Genomic DNA, 15,846 nt, shown 5'->3' on the forward strand with positions numbered 1-15,846 from the left:
TCTTGGGAGCTTATAGAGGTATTCCAAAGGCTGAAAGAATTTTTTATGAACTCGGATTGCGTGTAAACCGCAATGCAGCTTTTTGTGGAATTTGTAGGGGCTCAACCCTTGTGGAAGGAAAGGATTAGTCCTTTTGACCATCATGAAAGAGAACTCAATAGGAAATCTTTTGGGGTGGGAATTATGGCAGGGGAACAGGCCTCTTTGTCGTATTAGAATATCAAATATAAATATGTAAATGGAGGGTGTTATTATATGGGAATTATGTGCAAAGATATGTATGAGCGGAACGTTTCATTAGCACCATATGTGGTTTGTGGATATAATGTAGTGGTATACTGCTGTGAAAAGTTTATTATAAACCAAACCACAAAAAGAAGACTTGCCTTGTCCTTATCTATTTTGAGGTTACATCACCCATTCATTCTTCAAGATAATACAATAAATGTAAATATGGCAAGTACTTACTGGTGCAAAACTTACACACAGATAAATCTGGAATAGCTGTGATGATGACAATCACATACACATAAGATGAAGTAATTTAATTACTAACCATATTCCAGTTCTGTGGAAAAAGTCTGTCCAACTGCCATTTAGGTAGGTTCCTCTTTCCTCAGCAGGGCCCTTTGGAGAGGAAAAAAAATCTAATCAGCACATGTTCTAGGGCAAAAGTGTCTCTTGAGAGGTTCCTTTGTACAGCTCACAGATACAGGTATTTTGTGGGTGCCCCAAACACTAATACTGCTACTGTAGTCGTTTTGCCTGGGACGCAATGGCAGCCTGAGTCCAGACAGGCTAGAAACAGGCTAGACACAGGAGTCTAGTTTTGATGATAAGGAATTAACTTTATCTACTGAAGTTTAAATAAATATCAATTATTATAACATGAACAGTTGTGTGGTGTAAATACAGCATCATGGAAAGCTCCGGAAACCATCTATGAGCTGATATATGCTCACTCTGCTCAAATTATGTCTCGATTGTAGGCCAGGGACAGGATGAAGCAGAACAAGGTATACATCTCAAGCGTTCAATAAATCTTCAGAGGTTTTTAAAATCTGAAAGAACTGAGAACACCAACAGAATGCCCCTCAAACGCCATTATCTGTCGCATACAAGCAATCTTGCCTTTTGCTTTCAAAATAAGGTCAAAGAAATATAAGGAGATATCAGGAGCTAACACAAATCCGATACAGCACCTATCCGGATGACTCCATGTCAAATTTCCGTATTGGCCTTCCGGCCACATGCCTGGAAGACATTGGGCCTCATTACGAGGCTGGCAATAGCCGTGCCTTTAACACATGCACAGCTGCCGCCGGACCCGTGATTTTACTGGCACCCGCGAATGGGCAATTACCGGGTCATGCCGAGTTTGGTGGTCCCGGTAATTGCCCATTCGTGGGTGCCGGCAATAAGGGACTTCTCATCCCCATTCGGCCCCATTGGGCTGAATTGGAATGGGGAAGGTGGTAGCACCGGTACCGTTTAATAATGGTCCTGTTCTGCTTGCAGGTGCCGGTACGGCCACCAGGTCAGACTTGGTGGCTGCAAAGGCACCCGGGAGCAGAACTCGTGGTATGGCGGTACAGTAGCAATGGTGCCGGTAGCTATACCAGCGCCGTTGTTGCCTTACCGCCATACTTATAATGAGGCCCATTTTGTAAGCACAGTATCATGAAAGCTTCCCCTGAACAATCTTACCCTTAGCAATCCAATACAATAAAAGAGAATATCATTACATTAGTGAAGGCATTGTCTGCTTTGCTCAGCAGTTCCTTCTCTCATGGGGAAGTGCCTAACGAAATTAAGAAAATCGCAATACTCCCTCTCCAAAGAAAACCCAGCAGATACCAAGATTCCCTCCAACCTCCACCTGATTGCCAGCACCCCCTTTATCTGCAAAATATTATAGAAACAGCTACTAAAATTCATTGAAACCAAGAAACTGTTCCACGATAAACAGCCAGGCTTCATAAGCGGCATCCATTCATTATATCAAAAGGAAAGATCAATATTGGGGCAACATTATTTGTTTTCTCCAACTATCCAGCACTTTCTCCACATATTCTAGGAGTGGAGTTTTTTTTACAGAACTATACCAGTCCTAAAACATGTTGAGATTGCTGATAAGTATAAGAAAAGAAAATATTGTATGGTCGAAACATTGTTTTTTTCTGGGGATTAATGACTCTCAACCACCATAAGCACACAATCAGCACTGCACTACATAAAAGAGAGCCCTCCTTAAATCATCAGACAATAACATCCCTGCCACCCTATTCCTTTTGTACTTATCAGCTGCCTTCAGTACATTCAACCAGCAGATCCCACTGCAAAGGCTACTAGATAGGCTGGGTATTCAAGGAGTAACCTTTAAATGGAGTAATTCCTTCTTACATGGAAGAGAATCATAAGTACTACCAAACTCATTGTTCAGAGCCCTCTACCAACACATACATAGTCTTACATGGATGACTTCTTCGCCCATGGCACTTCAACTGACAATAAGCTCTTGTTCACAGTGAACCCACTTCAGTTCTTATCCCTGTTGAAGCAGTAGACAGTTCTCCTTTGACTTCAGGACCCATTAAAGAACAGACTTCGGCACTCATAATGCGTCTTTCTTCTCATACCGAGACCATCCGGTTCGACCTCATAAAGGCAACTCATTATCCGATCATTCTGGGACTTCCATGGCTTCATCCGCACAACCTTTTTGTAAACTGGATGCCTGGGACTATGTTCCTAGGTTCGGAATATTGTCTGTCCCATTGTTTATACAAGGGAGCTAAAGGATTCCACACATAACTGGAAAGAAAAGAGAACAAATCAGTGTGACATCTACAAATACTTCCCAAGGAATATCATCCCTATCATCAGGTAATTTTGGAAGAGGAATTTAAGGTTCTCCCTCCTCACAGGAACGACAATTGTTCGAAAGACCTTATTCCTGGCATGCCAGTACCTTTGGGGCGTATGTATATATTGGCCAAACCAGAAAAGGCAAGCCTTGCGCTCCTACCTGCAGTCTAATCTTCAAAACAGTTTGATAACCAAGTCTAAGTCCCCATCTGGAGCCTCCATGTTTTTTATCCCCAAGAAAGGAACAGCTGAACTACGGCCCTGTATCGATTACAGAGGCTTGAACCGAATTTCCGTAAAAGACAAGTATCCATTTTCTTTGATCCCAGATATCCTTGAAGCTGTCAAAGGGGCCTCCATAGATTCCAAACAAGACTTTAGAAGTGCTTACCATCTCCTCCGAATTCGTAGTGGCGATGAGTGGAAAACAGCATTCCGCACCCCCTTCGGCCACTACGAATACCGCATTATGCCCCTTCGACTGGCCAATGCCCCTGCTACTTTTTGTCGGTTCATGGATCATCTCTTCTCAGACCTCATGTTACACTCTGTTGTCATATACCTTGACCACATTCTGATATTTTCCAACTCAGCACAAGAACATCATGTCCATGTGTCTGAAGTACTCACACATCTTCTGAAGAACCATCTCTATGCCAAACTGGAAAAATGCATTTTTCACCAACCATCAGTAACATATCTAGGCTTTGTCTTGTCTGCAGAAGGGACTGCTATGCTTCCAGCCAAGGTTAAAGCCATTATTTGCTGGAAAGAACCCAGTTCTGTAAAGGAAATATAAAGATTCCCGGTATTTGCCAATTGTTATAGAAAATGCATCCCAAAATTTTCCTTGAAGAGCCTACCCCTGACTGCCCTTCTCAAAAACAACGCTATCTTCTTATGGAATGTTTCCGTTGATAAGGCCTTTCAAGACATCAAGGAACTTTTCACGAAAGTTCCCATACTACGTCTTCAGGACCAAAATAAATCATTCTTCTTGGGGACAGATGCATCTAATGCTGCAGAATGAGCTGTTGTTAAACAACTGTGGAACAGCTGTGAGCCTCCTGTTGCCTATATGTCTAAGACGCTGACCGCTTCTGATATGATATGATTTGGCATTTATAAAGTGCCTATACACAAGTGTTTCAAGACGCGACAAGGCAAGGGAGGGGGAACAGAGGGAAGATAGACAACGATCCTACTAGGCCAGGTCTCATTCAGATTGCGTAAGTGCATGGGAAGGGGGAAGTGGGAAAGTGCGGGGGAAGGGGGAGGGGACAGTGCAGTACATGGGATAATAGAATAAATAAACAATAAGTAAAAGTACGACCAGCAGGTGGCAAGTGCAAGGGTAAGTGCAGACATCAGGTGTCAAGTGCTGGTAGTGGGACTATAGGGATATAGAAACAGTCCCCAAGTCTGGGGGTTGCCAGGAAGGCAGTGCAGGTGTGCGACTGGCGGGGGAGGGGACCTGGGCCCGAGAACAGAGGGTGGCCAAGTAACCAGTGCAGTTTCAGTTTCAGCCAGGAAGTCAGCAGGGGAGAGGAGGAGAAAAAGCAGAAGCAAAGAGAAAGGTTTTGAGGTGCTTCCGGAACCGTAGATGATTCTTTTCACGCTTCAGGGAGGCAGGGAGGCTGTTCCAGAGGGAGGCCCCAGCCGAAGAAAGAGATCTACCACCAACTCGTTGCTTGGAGAAGCGACGGACCCTGAGGGAGTTGGAGGCGGATGAGCGAAGAGCTCGAGAAGGAAGATATTTAGGAAGAGAGAGTTGAAGGTATTGAGTCCCCAGGCCCCAGAAGGCCTTGTGGATAATGCAGAGGGTTTTGAACTTAATCCTCGCAGCCACTGGGAGCCAATGAAGAGATTTCAGTCCTGGAGAGATACGATCCCTGGGCTTGAGGCCAATGACAAGTCTCACAGTCCTGTTCTGACTGAGTTGCAGAGGGTGGAGAGTAGAAGCAGGCAGATTTAGAAAGAGGCTGTTGCAATAGTCCAGCCTAGAGAGAACCAGAGCTCTGGACACAGTGAGCTTCTGGGGGAAGGAGAGGAAAGGAAGAATACCTCTGAGGAGGTGCAGCTGGTAGTGTGACTTCTTAGAGACGTCAGAGATGTGAGGAGAGAAGGAGAGTGTGGAGTTTAAGATGACCCAGAGGTTTTCTTTTAGCCTCACAGGTGGGTGCAGGAAGAGGGCCAAGAGAGGCTGGCCAGAGAGTGACAGGAAAGGAGGGTAGCGGGTGTGCCGATGAGGAGAATCTCAGTCTTACTGGCATTAAGGCAGAGATCATTGGCGGCACAACACTCCTGGATGGCGGACAGACAGTCAGAGATGAGAGAGGGAGAAGAGGTGGCTGAGGGTAGCCTGAAAATGAGCTGAGTGTCATCCGCATAGCACTGGAAGTTGGGGCAGAGCGCAGCAATGCGGTGGTTCTGAGCAGAACTATACAGTCCTGGACAAAGAACTCTTGGCTATAAAAAAAAGGCCTGTATGTGGTGGCGACATCCTATAGGATCTAAACTTCATGCAACTGTTAGAATGGATCATCGTAACTTGAAAGTGCTCCAACAGCAAGAACGTCAAAATAGCCCGGTGGGCTTATTTTTTTCCCCAATATGATCTGCTATTTACATTCCTTCCTGGGATCGAAAATCAAATAGCTGATGTGCTATCTCGTATGGATTCCACTGCTGGAGTCTCATTCCAATGGGAAAGGATATTACCTAAAGCCTCTTTCCTCTTTTTTGTAACTACTTTTCAAAAAGGATACAAAGGGCCACCATACGGCAGGATCCAACCATAGCTCTCACCAACCAGCAGTTCGGCTTGACTGAGGAACAAGGTCTATTGTTCAGAGGCAAGAATCTTTACATACCCACCTCGGCATTGCAACGTGAGGTGTTGCATTTGTGTCATGATGCCAAGACAGCAGTTAATTGCAGAGTCTGCGTGACTTTGGAGAGCATCAGGAGACACTTCTGGTGGCCACACCTTCAAGAAGAAGTTAAGAATTACTTATCTGCCTGCGTTGTTTGACAACAAGTTAAAACCCCTCGTAGGTTACCTTTTGGGAAATGAACACAACCTTTCCTACCTTCAAGTCCCTGGCAACACATTAGTACTGACTTAATAGTCGATCTACCTCTCTCAAACAATGAAACTACAATCATGGTGACTATAGACTCACTCACAAAGTTGGCTCACTTTGTCAGACTCCCTCGCATATCTGCTGCTGAACAGATGGCCAAAGTATTTCTACATACCATCTTTCGCCTTCATGGATTACCAACCGCTATCCTACTGAATCGAGGAACGCAGTACATCCCCCATGTTTTGGAAATTATTGTTTCACAAACTTGGAAATCAGAGGGCTCTGACTTCGGGATTTCATCCACAATCCAATGGTCAAACGGAGAGGCTTAATCAGTCCTTGGAACAGTACCTTAGTTGTTTCACCACAGCTTCTTATGACAATGGGGCTGACTTACTCCCATTTACAGAGTTCGCGTATGAAAATTCAATTCCTACCATCATCAGAGTCAGTCCATGATTATGTAATTATGGCTTTCATTCTACTTGCATTCCTACCATTGACTCTGTAGATACTAAAGCTTCCATGGTAAACCAACTTCTAGAAAAAAATCCAAGCAGGCCATACCTCAACCCTATAAACTTTAACACATACCAGCGCTGCTAGTAAGAAACAAGCTGATTTAAGTTGTCTGCAAACACCTGCATTAGCCATTGGAGACCTTGTGTGGCTTTCATCTCGCTATCTTCCAAGACATTTAGTCCCATCTAAATTGGCCCCACGCTTTTTTGGTCCCTTTAAGATATGTCAATTTGTGGGTCCAGTTGCATTCAAATTAGGATTACCTAAATCCTGGTCAAGAATACACCCTTTCTTTCACGTTTCTCAGCTGAAGCTACATGTTCCCGATCCATTTCACAGGAAAGACCATAGACCTCCAACCCCGATCCACACTACCTCTGGACCAGAGTATGAAGTCAAGACCATATGCGATTCCAGGTATCATCGGGGACAATTCCAATTCATGCTCCCAGGCTCCTTCATAGGTTTCATATGTTACATCCGTGGAAGCCAGGCCCCTTGACCCCTGGAGGGGGAATTCTATTAGGACCTCTGCCAGCACCAGGTCTATTTGGCATCAGTGGAGAAGGCGACATCCCTGTGGCATTTTGTACCATCCAAGATGGTGGCGGACTGGGACCATCAACTGGAGCTCCAGCAACGGTCTAGCGCTTTCCAAGATGGCGCCAGGATCAGCCAGGAATCCTTCACGGGACCGGCATAGAAAAGTTGACAGGTGAGCTCCTTGCTTTACTTCTTTCTTCAGAGCACCCGACGACGTGTTGCTTCACCTTGACCTGTTTCTTGCTTACCTTGCCCTGACCCGCTCTGCGTTGTGAGTCGCAGCCGCGCTCTGCAGCTTGCTACCTTGTCTTTTCTGTTCCGTTACATCTCTGGGTTTTCTGCTCCCCACTTGGATCTTACCTGCATCCTCTATTGGCTGTTCTCATTCTGACCCCCTTTCCTTGGGGGTCTCCCTTCCGTATTGCTAAGTATTCTCTAAGTTTCTACCGGAGGCTGCTTATCACAACATACCCAACTGTCATCCAAAGGAATACAACAACCATCATTCTCTGCATTTTGCGGACAAGGGGTTTTTACCTTTGGGCTTGGCCCACAGAGCACCCCATATGTTGCCCTGTTCCATTGGGCTAATTGGAGACTGTGTGGGCCTAGTCTACTTACTGTAAACATCCGGCTGAGATAGTGGAGGAGGCATTCTGCTTGTTAAGGTCAGTCGACAGACACTGAAACCTCATACAGACTCCCTTTTCACTTTACAATTGAGTCCCCCTCGACCGGGCTCAGACTCCCTCTTCGCTTTACAATTTACCATAGGGCTCTCTCTGTCTGGCACAGGCATCTGTATGGCACACCACTTTCTCATACTCCCATTTCACTTTTACAGTTCACTGTAAACCGAAGACTTTTGAATTGTGCAAAGGATTTGACTTAAACCCTTGCAGGACCATTTTGATTCTCTTCCTCATAAATCATATTCACATTTCATAAGTTCTGTTAGCGGGATACATTCAGGCAGAGACCTTTCGATTTGTCACCCACGCAGTACCGGACCACTCTGCTACTTAGTATCGTGGTTGACAGTTCACCGAGGACTGGTAAGTAAGACATCCTCTGATTTCTCACAGAAGAGATGAGCATGCTGTTAGTCATCTGGGTGCCATGTCTGCAGGTTTGCATTACACTTCTGCAACATGAGGTGTGTCCTGCTCTTTTCATGTGGCCTCTTTGGGGTCTTGGGTCTAATGTGTGCTCCTACATGCAGGTGGTGGGATTGCGGATTGCCTGTTGGCATGCCAAGGTGCCTTTTTATTGTGTGTGCGGTGGGCCAGCGATTCATGTCAAACCTCCTTGCCACTCATGGGTGCTTCTCCTGTGCCCATGTGTGGAGCTGTACATTTGGGCTACGGTGCTTCTGCATGGCTACGTCTACCTGCATTCTCTGGCATGTGTGTGTGATCTGCCCATTTGCTGTGACTGACATGTGTTGGGCCAGTTTACTTGCACATTAGGTGGTTTAGTGCTTGGGGATGCATGCATTTGGACACAATATTTGCATTTGCATGGGGTGTGTTATAATTACTACCTTTGGCTTGGATCCCGGCTCCTGCCTGTGCCGTACCAACGCCCTCAATGACCTCCATGTGCAGGATGGAGCAGCATGTCTCCTCCCGGGGCATGAGGTGGAGGGGTGCCACTGTCCCTCCTCCTGTGACAGCCGTCTCCTTCCTGTGCTGGGAGATGACATTCCGGACACTCAGGCGCAAATCATACCAGCGCTTCCGGCAGTCCCTCTTCATGCGGGGGACAGTCCCCACAGCAGTCACCCTCTCAACCACCACCTCCCATATAGCATTCTTTCTTTGCTGGCTGGTCTTTCTGTGGCCAGCCCCAAAGAGCGCCTATAAGTGCTGCACCGCAGTGTCCACAAGTGCAGTCAGCTCGGCCTCAGTAAATCTGAGTTTGCGCAGGCGGGCGTCAGGGGTTCGTGTCTTTTGGCTTCCCGACATGTCTTGCACCTCCTGTAGCAGCGGATGGCAGTAGGAAGTGGGGGATAAAAAATGGGGTGAGTTTTAAAGATGGCTGCCAGCAAGCTTCTAGTTCTGGCAGTTACGCTAATGCAGGTGCTGGTAATTCCAGCAGTTTGCGTGGCGGTATCGGTATTACTGGCAAATTGCTGCCGGTAATACCAGCAGATTGATGCCGATGGCGGTAATACGATCACACCGGTATTCCATTTCTGGCAGGGGGTTGTGCACGCGCCCGAGGACTTGTAATGAACCGGTTTTCCGGCAGTCACCCTGCCCTAGATGTTAATACTGGCACGACTGAATTACCACCGTTTTACCGGCAAAAACATAATGAGGGTCACTGAAGCCTTACTAATCTCAAAACATTGCACATAGATGTGACATTCTTGCAGGAACTACATTTGGACAATGACCTAAAGATTTTTTTAAAGACATTGGTTTAGGAATGTATCATCTAGGAAATGTGGCGTTTCAACAGAAGTTGACATCCCCTCACAATCGATAGATGTTCTTGAGGATGTTTGGAGATGTTCTTGTGGATGTGTTATGTCAATATGTTCTGGTTAAGGGTACATTGTGGGGAGTGGGTGTGTCTCTTTTCAATGTGTATGGTACATTTCTGGAAGCCACATCCTTCTATGTCAACCACATAGCAAAATGTCCAGCCTGCATCCAACGCTTTACCTTGATTGGGGGTGATTTTACAGTTCTATGTGACAATCCCGCACGTTGAAGACCGCATCCAAAAAAGGCAGCTTTTTAAGGCCAATTCTGAGATGCCTTCAACATGTGGGAAATGCTGTTTTTGGGCCGGTTTACCACCGAACTCCTGCTTTGAACTGCTTCCCTATACACTGTCAGCATCCCGCCCCCACTTTTCTCCCACATTTGCAGGATTTTCCTCTTATTGTGAGGTTTTACCTCCTGACCCCACCTTTCGCTACCCATCCCACCCCGCCCTCCTAAACACACATACTCACAAACACACACATATATACACACACACCCATCCACAAACATTGCCCTCACAAACATTCATACATACATACACAACTTCCCCAAACCTTGCATCCCCTCAATGCCCCCAAACACACACAAGCTTACTTGCTCCCCATGCCTTCCTTCTTCTGGGATGCTGAGGAAGCGCAGTACCAGCGCACACTTGTGTGCTGGAAGGGGCAGAGCTCTTCTTCTGTGGCCGAGAAGAATGCAGTCTTTCTGGTTGAGGGTTGTCAAATAACGCCGGTTTCAAAAAACAAATAGTTTTTCCACCTTAATTATATGCAGAATAGAATATGCGATTTTTTCACTGCATACCGATTTTACCATAACATTAGATTTCTCCTTAGAGACCCCCTAACATATGTTACACACCAGCCACAGGGGCATTGACCGGACTGTTAGATTAGCTAGATTTCTTGATGTAGGGAGGGCAAGGTATGGCACTGGGAAGGGCTATACTTTTTATTTGGGCTCTCACAAGATGTACTCTTGGTTAGATTTATGGTTTGTACCCAGGGGCTTTTTACCAAAAGTACAGCCTGCCCTACCATCATCATATCAGATCATGCTCCCATAGAGATGGTTACTGACCTCTTAGATGGAAATTAAACCTTGCTCTATTGACTGGAGGTTTTGGTGGGAGACAATGCATGTCTGATTGGTCTGGGAAACTCAGGTCACTAAGAAAGACTGAACAAGCACTTATAGCTACGTTAACGCCTCTAGAGCAAAGGCCATGTGGTCCTGCATTGTAAAAGGGAATTTGACACATGCCAAACTCAAAGATGTTGTACCAGCCACTATTAAAAGAATTTTGCCATGTTGAAGCAAACCTTTTTTGTGAAAGAAGACACATCGTCGAGGCTTCTTGCATTTTTCCTGAAATGTCACCAACAAAATAGTATTACATCTGATGTTGAAAACACTGGGAGGGATCCCATCACAAACAACTTGTGCTTAAATGAACAGTTTCTCTTTTGTTATAGAAGAACAAGTTACTTACCCATGGTAACATTCTTTTGACTGGATGTTCCTCCCACGTATTCCTTATCTTTGATATTTCCAATATCCCAGCTTTGCTGCCTCAGAAAAAATAATTTCAGCAGGGGTCGCTGTGTGTCGATTCCTGTGGAGTCGATGTCCCTCGGAGGCCTCTTTCTCAATGTCCGTGTCACCACAGGTATATCTACCCCGCAAATGCCTGTTGGCCTCAGTTCCGTTTTGACGAGTGGAGCTTTACCTTGTGTTCGACGGTTACTCCCCTCGAGAGAGCGTAGACTGCAACCGCAAGGGAAATTCTACTGCGGGGTAGGTTGGGAGGGGTGATGAGGAATACGTGGGAGGAACAGCCAGTCGAAAGAACGTTACCATGGGTAAGTAACTTGTTCTTCGAATGGATTGTGTCCTCCAACGTATTCCTTATCTTTGATACACTCCCAAAGTTTATTTGAAGGTGGGAGTAGAAATGTGTGTGGTTATGTATGCACTGAGTGCAAGACTGCTTTTCCAAAAACAGAATCTTGGCCCGAGGAGGAGTCTAAATTGTAATGTTTAGTAAAGGTGTGCACAGACGACCATGTGGCAGCTGCACATATATCTTTTATCGGAACTCCCTTTTGCAAGGCAGACGAAGTTGCAATGCCCCTGGTCGAATGAGCTCTTAGGTGTTCTGGAGGATCTTTACCTGCCAGCTTGTAGCATTCGGATATACTTAGTATTATCCATCTGGATATAGTTTGCTTGGTAATGGCTAGTCCTAGTTTGTGACCTGAATAGCCCACAAACAACTGGTCATCCAGTTGTCATTTTGCCAATCTGGAGATGTAAAAGCTCATTGCACGTCTAGGGTCAAGTCTGTGAAGTTTTTCTTCTTCCTTCCCTGGATGTGGAGGAGGATAAAAAGATGGTAACGTTATTTGCTGAGTAATATGAAACTCAAACAATTTTGGGGAGAAAAGTAGGCTTAATTTTTAGTACCACTCTGTCTTTATGAAAAACAGTATGAGGAGGCTTGCAGGATAAAGCCTGTAGCTCACTCACCCTTCGGGCTGATGTTATTGCCACTAAGAAGAGAGTTTTTAGAGTTAGAAGTCTTCATGGACAAGAATGTAGAGGCTCGAAAGGAGCTCCCATCAAGCAGTTTAACACCAAGTTGAGATCCCATAGTGGAACTTGAAACGAGATTGTCAGGTAAACATTAGTCAGTCCCTTTACCAAATTGTACTACTAGAGGAATCTTAAAGTAGCAGACTTCCTCTGAAGTGCGCTTAAAAATAGAAAGCGCTGCCAGATATCCCTTGATGGTACCAATCTGGAGCCCCAGATTTGCCAGATGTAATAGAAAGGATAACACCATTGGTGTATTACATGAGAAAGGCTCAACATTCTAATCTCTTCAACAGCCAGCTGCAGAACTTATTCCAGCGGCTGCGGTATAAATATTTGGTTGCTGGCCTTCTGGCCGAAAGCAAACCCTCCATTACCTCGTCCGGGAGGACCCAATCCTTGTATCTCAGCCTCTCAGAAACCATGCATGAAGGCTGAGAGTCCTGATATCTGGATGGAGAACCCGACCCTCCTCTCGCAAGAGAAGGTCCTCTCTTTGCGGAAGACGTATCGGAGGGCCGACGGACATGTCCAGACGGTCTGGGTACCACGTCCTCCTGGCCCAGTCCGGGGTAACTAGGATCATGGATTTCCTGAACCTTCTCAACCTCCTAATTACGTGAGGAATCACAGGGATTGGAGGAAACGCGTATAGGAGTGGAAACTTCCAGTCCACCACAAAGGCGTCTCCTAGAGCTCCTCTCGGAGGACATTCCCTAGAGCAGTACAGTTCGCAGTTCTTGTTGGCACTGGTCGCGAACTGATCCACTTGAGGGGTTCCCCAAAGGGTGAAAATCTCCTGAAGGACTTCCTGAGCTAGTTCCCACTCGTCGGAGACTGTGCTCTGCCTGCTCAGAGCATCCGCCGGCGTGTTCTTCTCTCTGGCTAGGTGAACTGCCGACAGAGAGATTACTCCTTGTATTGCCCAAAACCAGAGCTGCATTGCCTCTCTGCACAGTGGTAGTCACCCTACACCTCCTCTCTTGTTGAGGTAGTACATGGCCACTGTGTTGTCCGTCATTATCGGGACATTCTTTCCCCGTACAGAGGGCAGAAAGGCCTTCAGCGCTAGTCTGATTGCCCTTAGCTCTAAAAGGTTCATATGTAGTTTGGACACAACGACCGCTGATGGTCAAATCATTGGTATGGGCTCCCCCACTCCGTGAATGAGGCGTCCATCACTACTGTTATCTCCGGCCACGGTTGCCAAAAAGGTTTTCCTTTCAAGATGTTCTCCCGACACGCCCACCACTGAAAATCCAGTGAGACTCTGTTTGGGATTTGTAGGAAATCTGACATCCTTCCTGAGAATTGTGACCAGTGGGTCCTGAGAGCCCACTGAAGAGATCTTATTCTCAGGCGAGCCTCTGGCACCAGAAAAATGCAGGATGCCATGAGACCGAGCAACCTCAGAAAATCGAAGGCCGGTAGATGTTGGGCATTCTGGAATTTTATCACCATCTGCAGAATGTCTTGAGCCCTCACCTCTGGTGGCGAGGCTTTTCCCAGGGATGCATCCAGGACTGCTCCGATGAATTGGAGTCTTTGTGATGGTATCATGTAGGACTTCTTGAAGTTGAGGTAGAAGCCCAGCCTGTGAAGGGAGTTACAGGTGTAGCTGAGATGTTCCAGGGCCTGTTCTGGGGAACTGCCCTGAACAGCCAATCGTCCAGGTATGGGTAGACATGAATCCCCCTCTCCTGAGACTCACTGCCACCACCGCCATTAGCTTGGTGAAAACCCCCGAGGCAGAGGTCAGCCCAAATGGCAGAACCCGAAACTGATAATGAGAACCACCAACGGTGAACATCAGGTACTGTGTGTGCTTGTGATGGATCGGCACATGAAAGTAAGAATCCTCGAGGTCCAATGATACATCCAATCCTGAAGCTCGAGGGCCTGAAGGATCTGAGAAAGGGTTACCATCTGGAACTTGTCCTTCCTGAGGAACTTGTTCAAGTCTCTTAAGTCCAAGATGGGTCTCAATCCTCCGTCCTTCTTGGGAATTCTTAAATATGGGGAGTACCAACCCTTGTTCCTCTCCGCTACAGGTACTGGTTCTATTGCACCTTTCTCTAGCAGGGTTAAAATCTCCTGCATAAGGAGCTGATCTGGAAACCTCAAAGAGTTGTTCCCCGGTGGATGACTCTGAGGTTTTTGCAGGAAAGGTAGGCAGTAACCTTGGGCAACTGTTTCCAATGCCCAAGCATCTGAAGTAATAGCCTGCCATTCTGTCCGATGCTGTGACAACCTGCCTCCTACTGCAGTCTTGTGAACGAAGACCTCAGAGAGGTTTTGGAGTGGCTGACGCAGTGGCTGAAGGTAAGGCAGTCGCTGCAGTTGCAGTCTTGGTACTACTTCGCCATCCGCCACTGGGAAATCATCTTTGTCCTCTTTGAGCTGGCTGTCCTCTGTGGGTGGTACAGGCCCATCTTACTTATGAACTCTGATGCAAAAACCTTCTATTCTTCTAAAACCTCTAAAACTATTTGAATGCTTCACTGCCCTTTCCTTCCCAAACTAGTCTAATCAGATCAGATGGGTTTCATTAGGGGGAGAAATTCGGCACACAATGTGAGAAAGTCCCTTAATCTAGTTGTTGGATCCAGAGGAGATGACATTCTCTCCCTTGATGCTGATTAGGTATTTGACAGGTTTGATGGGAGTACCCCATTAAAAGCCTTGTCTGCTTTTGGCATCAGGGGACATTGGGAGAGGTTTGTACGATTGGTATGCTGGCCACCCATGGATTCTGTACTTTATAACAGTTTTCTATCACCCCCACTTAGTATATTCTCTAGGACAAGAAAGGGCTGCTTTTTTCCCACAAATTGGATGCACTGACAATACAGTCATTGAAATGTTTCATGAGAACATATCTACCCTACACTAGAATTAAGGTAGAAAAAACTGAACATAGTATCTATCTCGGTGATGCTTTACTATATATAACTACCCCTCTAGAGACAATACCTATTGCCAACATGAATCCAAACATATGGGGCCCTAACAAGGCAAAAGGCGAAGGTTGCCAAATCATAGAGGGGACAGCTTTACTGTTAGACATGCAGGACCTTTTCAGGTTGAACCAGATACATTACAATAACTAGCAATCTGGGTGCTGGGTCAATTCAGTGCTATGCATGAGATAAATTAGCGGCCAATCAAATCAAGAATTTAGGCAGAATCAGAAAAGTGCAATATCCTATATCAATGATGGGGAGAATTAATACTCTGAAGAGGAATGCAATGAATATGCTTATATACCTGAGCCAAAGCATTCCTGCAGAAATTCCAAGACATACATTGTCACCTTTATGTGATTTGAATAGAAACATAAGGCAGCGAGACTTCATTCTGGCATACTTAAAGTGACAAAATCAAATGGAGGTCAAGTGGTCCCAGATGTTTGGGGTCATCATAGGGCTGCTCAATTGCTTTACATCAAAAGATGGACGATCATAGACAATACTTCAGCCTGGAAACACATTGAATAAAGTATACTGAAATCTTTTGGGTCGGACCACTTGAGGTTTCTCCTATATGAGAAAACACTGATGTATAATGTGAAACATCCTGTAGAGGGGTACTCCCTTTAATGCTGCTATGAGGTTCAGAGAAAAAGGAGCATTCATCCATCATGTATATCCCTGCACTGCTTATAAACACACTCTCTGCTTATCTCCCAGAGGACTCTCCTTTTACTCAACTGAAAATGTGTTATAGTG

General features: G+C 45.9%; 1 protein-coding gene across 5 annotated transcripts in view; it reads right to left on the reverse strand.

Annotated features, from left to right (window-relative positions):
- FCSK (fucose kinase) overlaps positions 1–15,846 on the reverse strand; it is a 1,510,689-nt gene that overhangs the window by 579,480 nt on the left and 915,363 nt on the right. For all 5 annotated transcript variants that reach the window (XM_069654984.1, XM_069654992.1, XM_069654977.1 and 2 more), the window contains one exon: positions 557–627. In XM_069654984.1, coding sequence (XP_069511085.1) covers positions 557–627 — 71 coding nt within the window. The remainder of the gene's footprint in view (positions 1–556; positions 628–15,846) is intronic.

Source organism: Ambystoma mexicanum, chromosome 1p (genome assembly GCF_040938575.1).
Source record: "Ambystoma mexicanum isolate Mex_15411 chromosome 1p, UKY_AmexF1_1, whole genome shotgun sequence".
NCBI lineage: Eukaryota > Metazoa > Chordata > Amphibia > Caudata > Ambystomatidae > Ambystoma > Ambystoma mexicanum.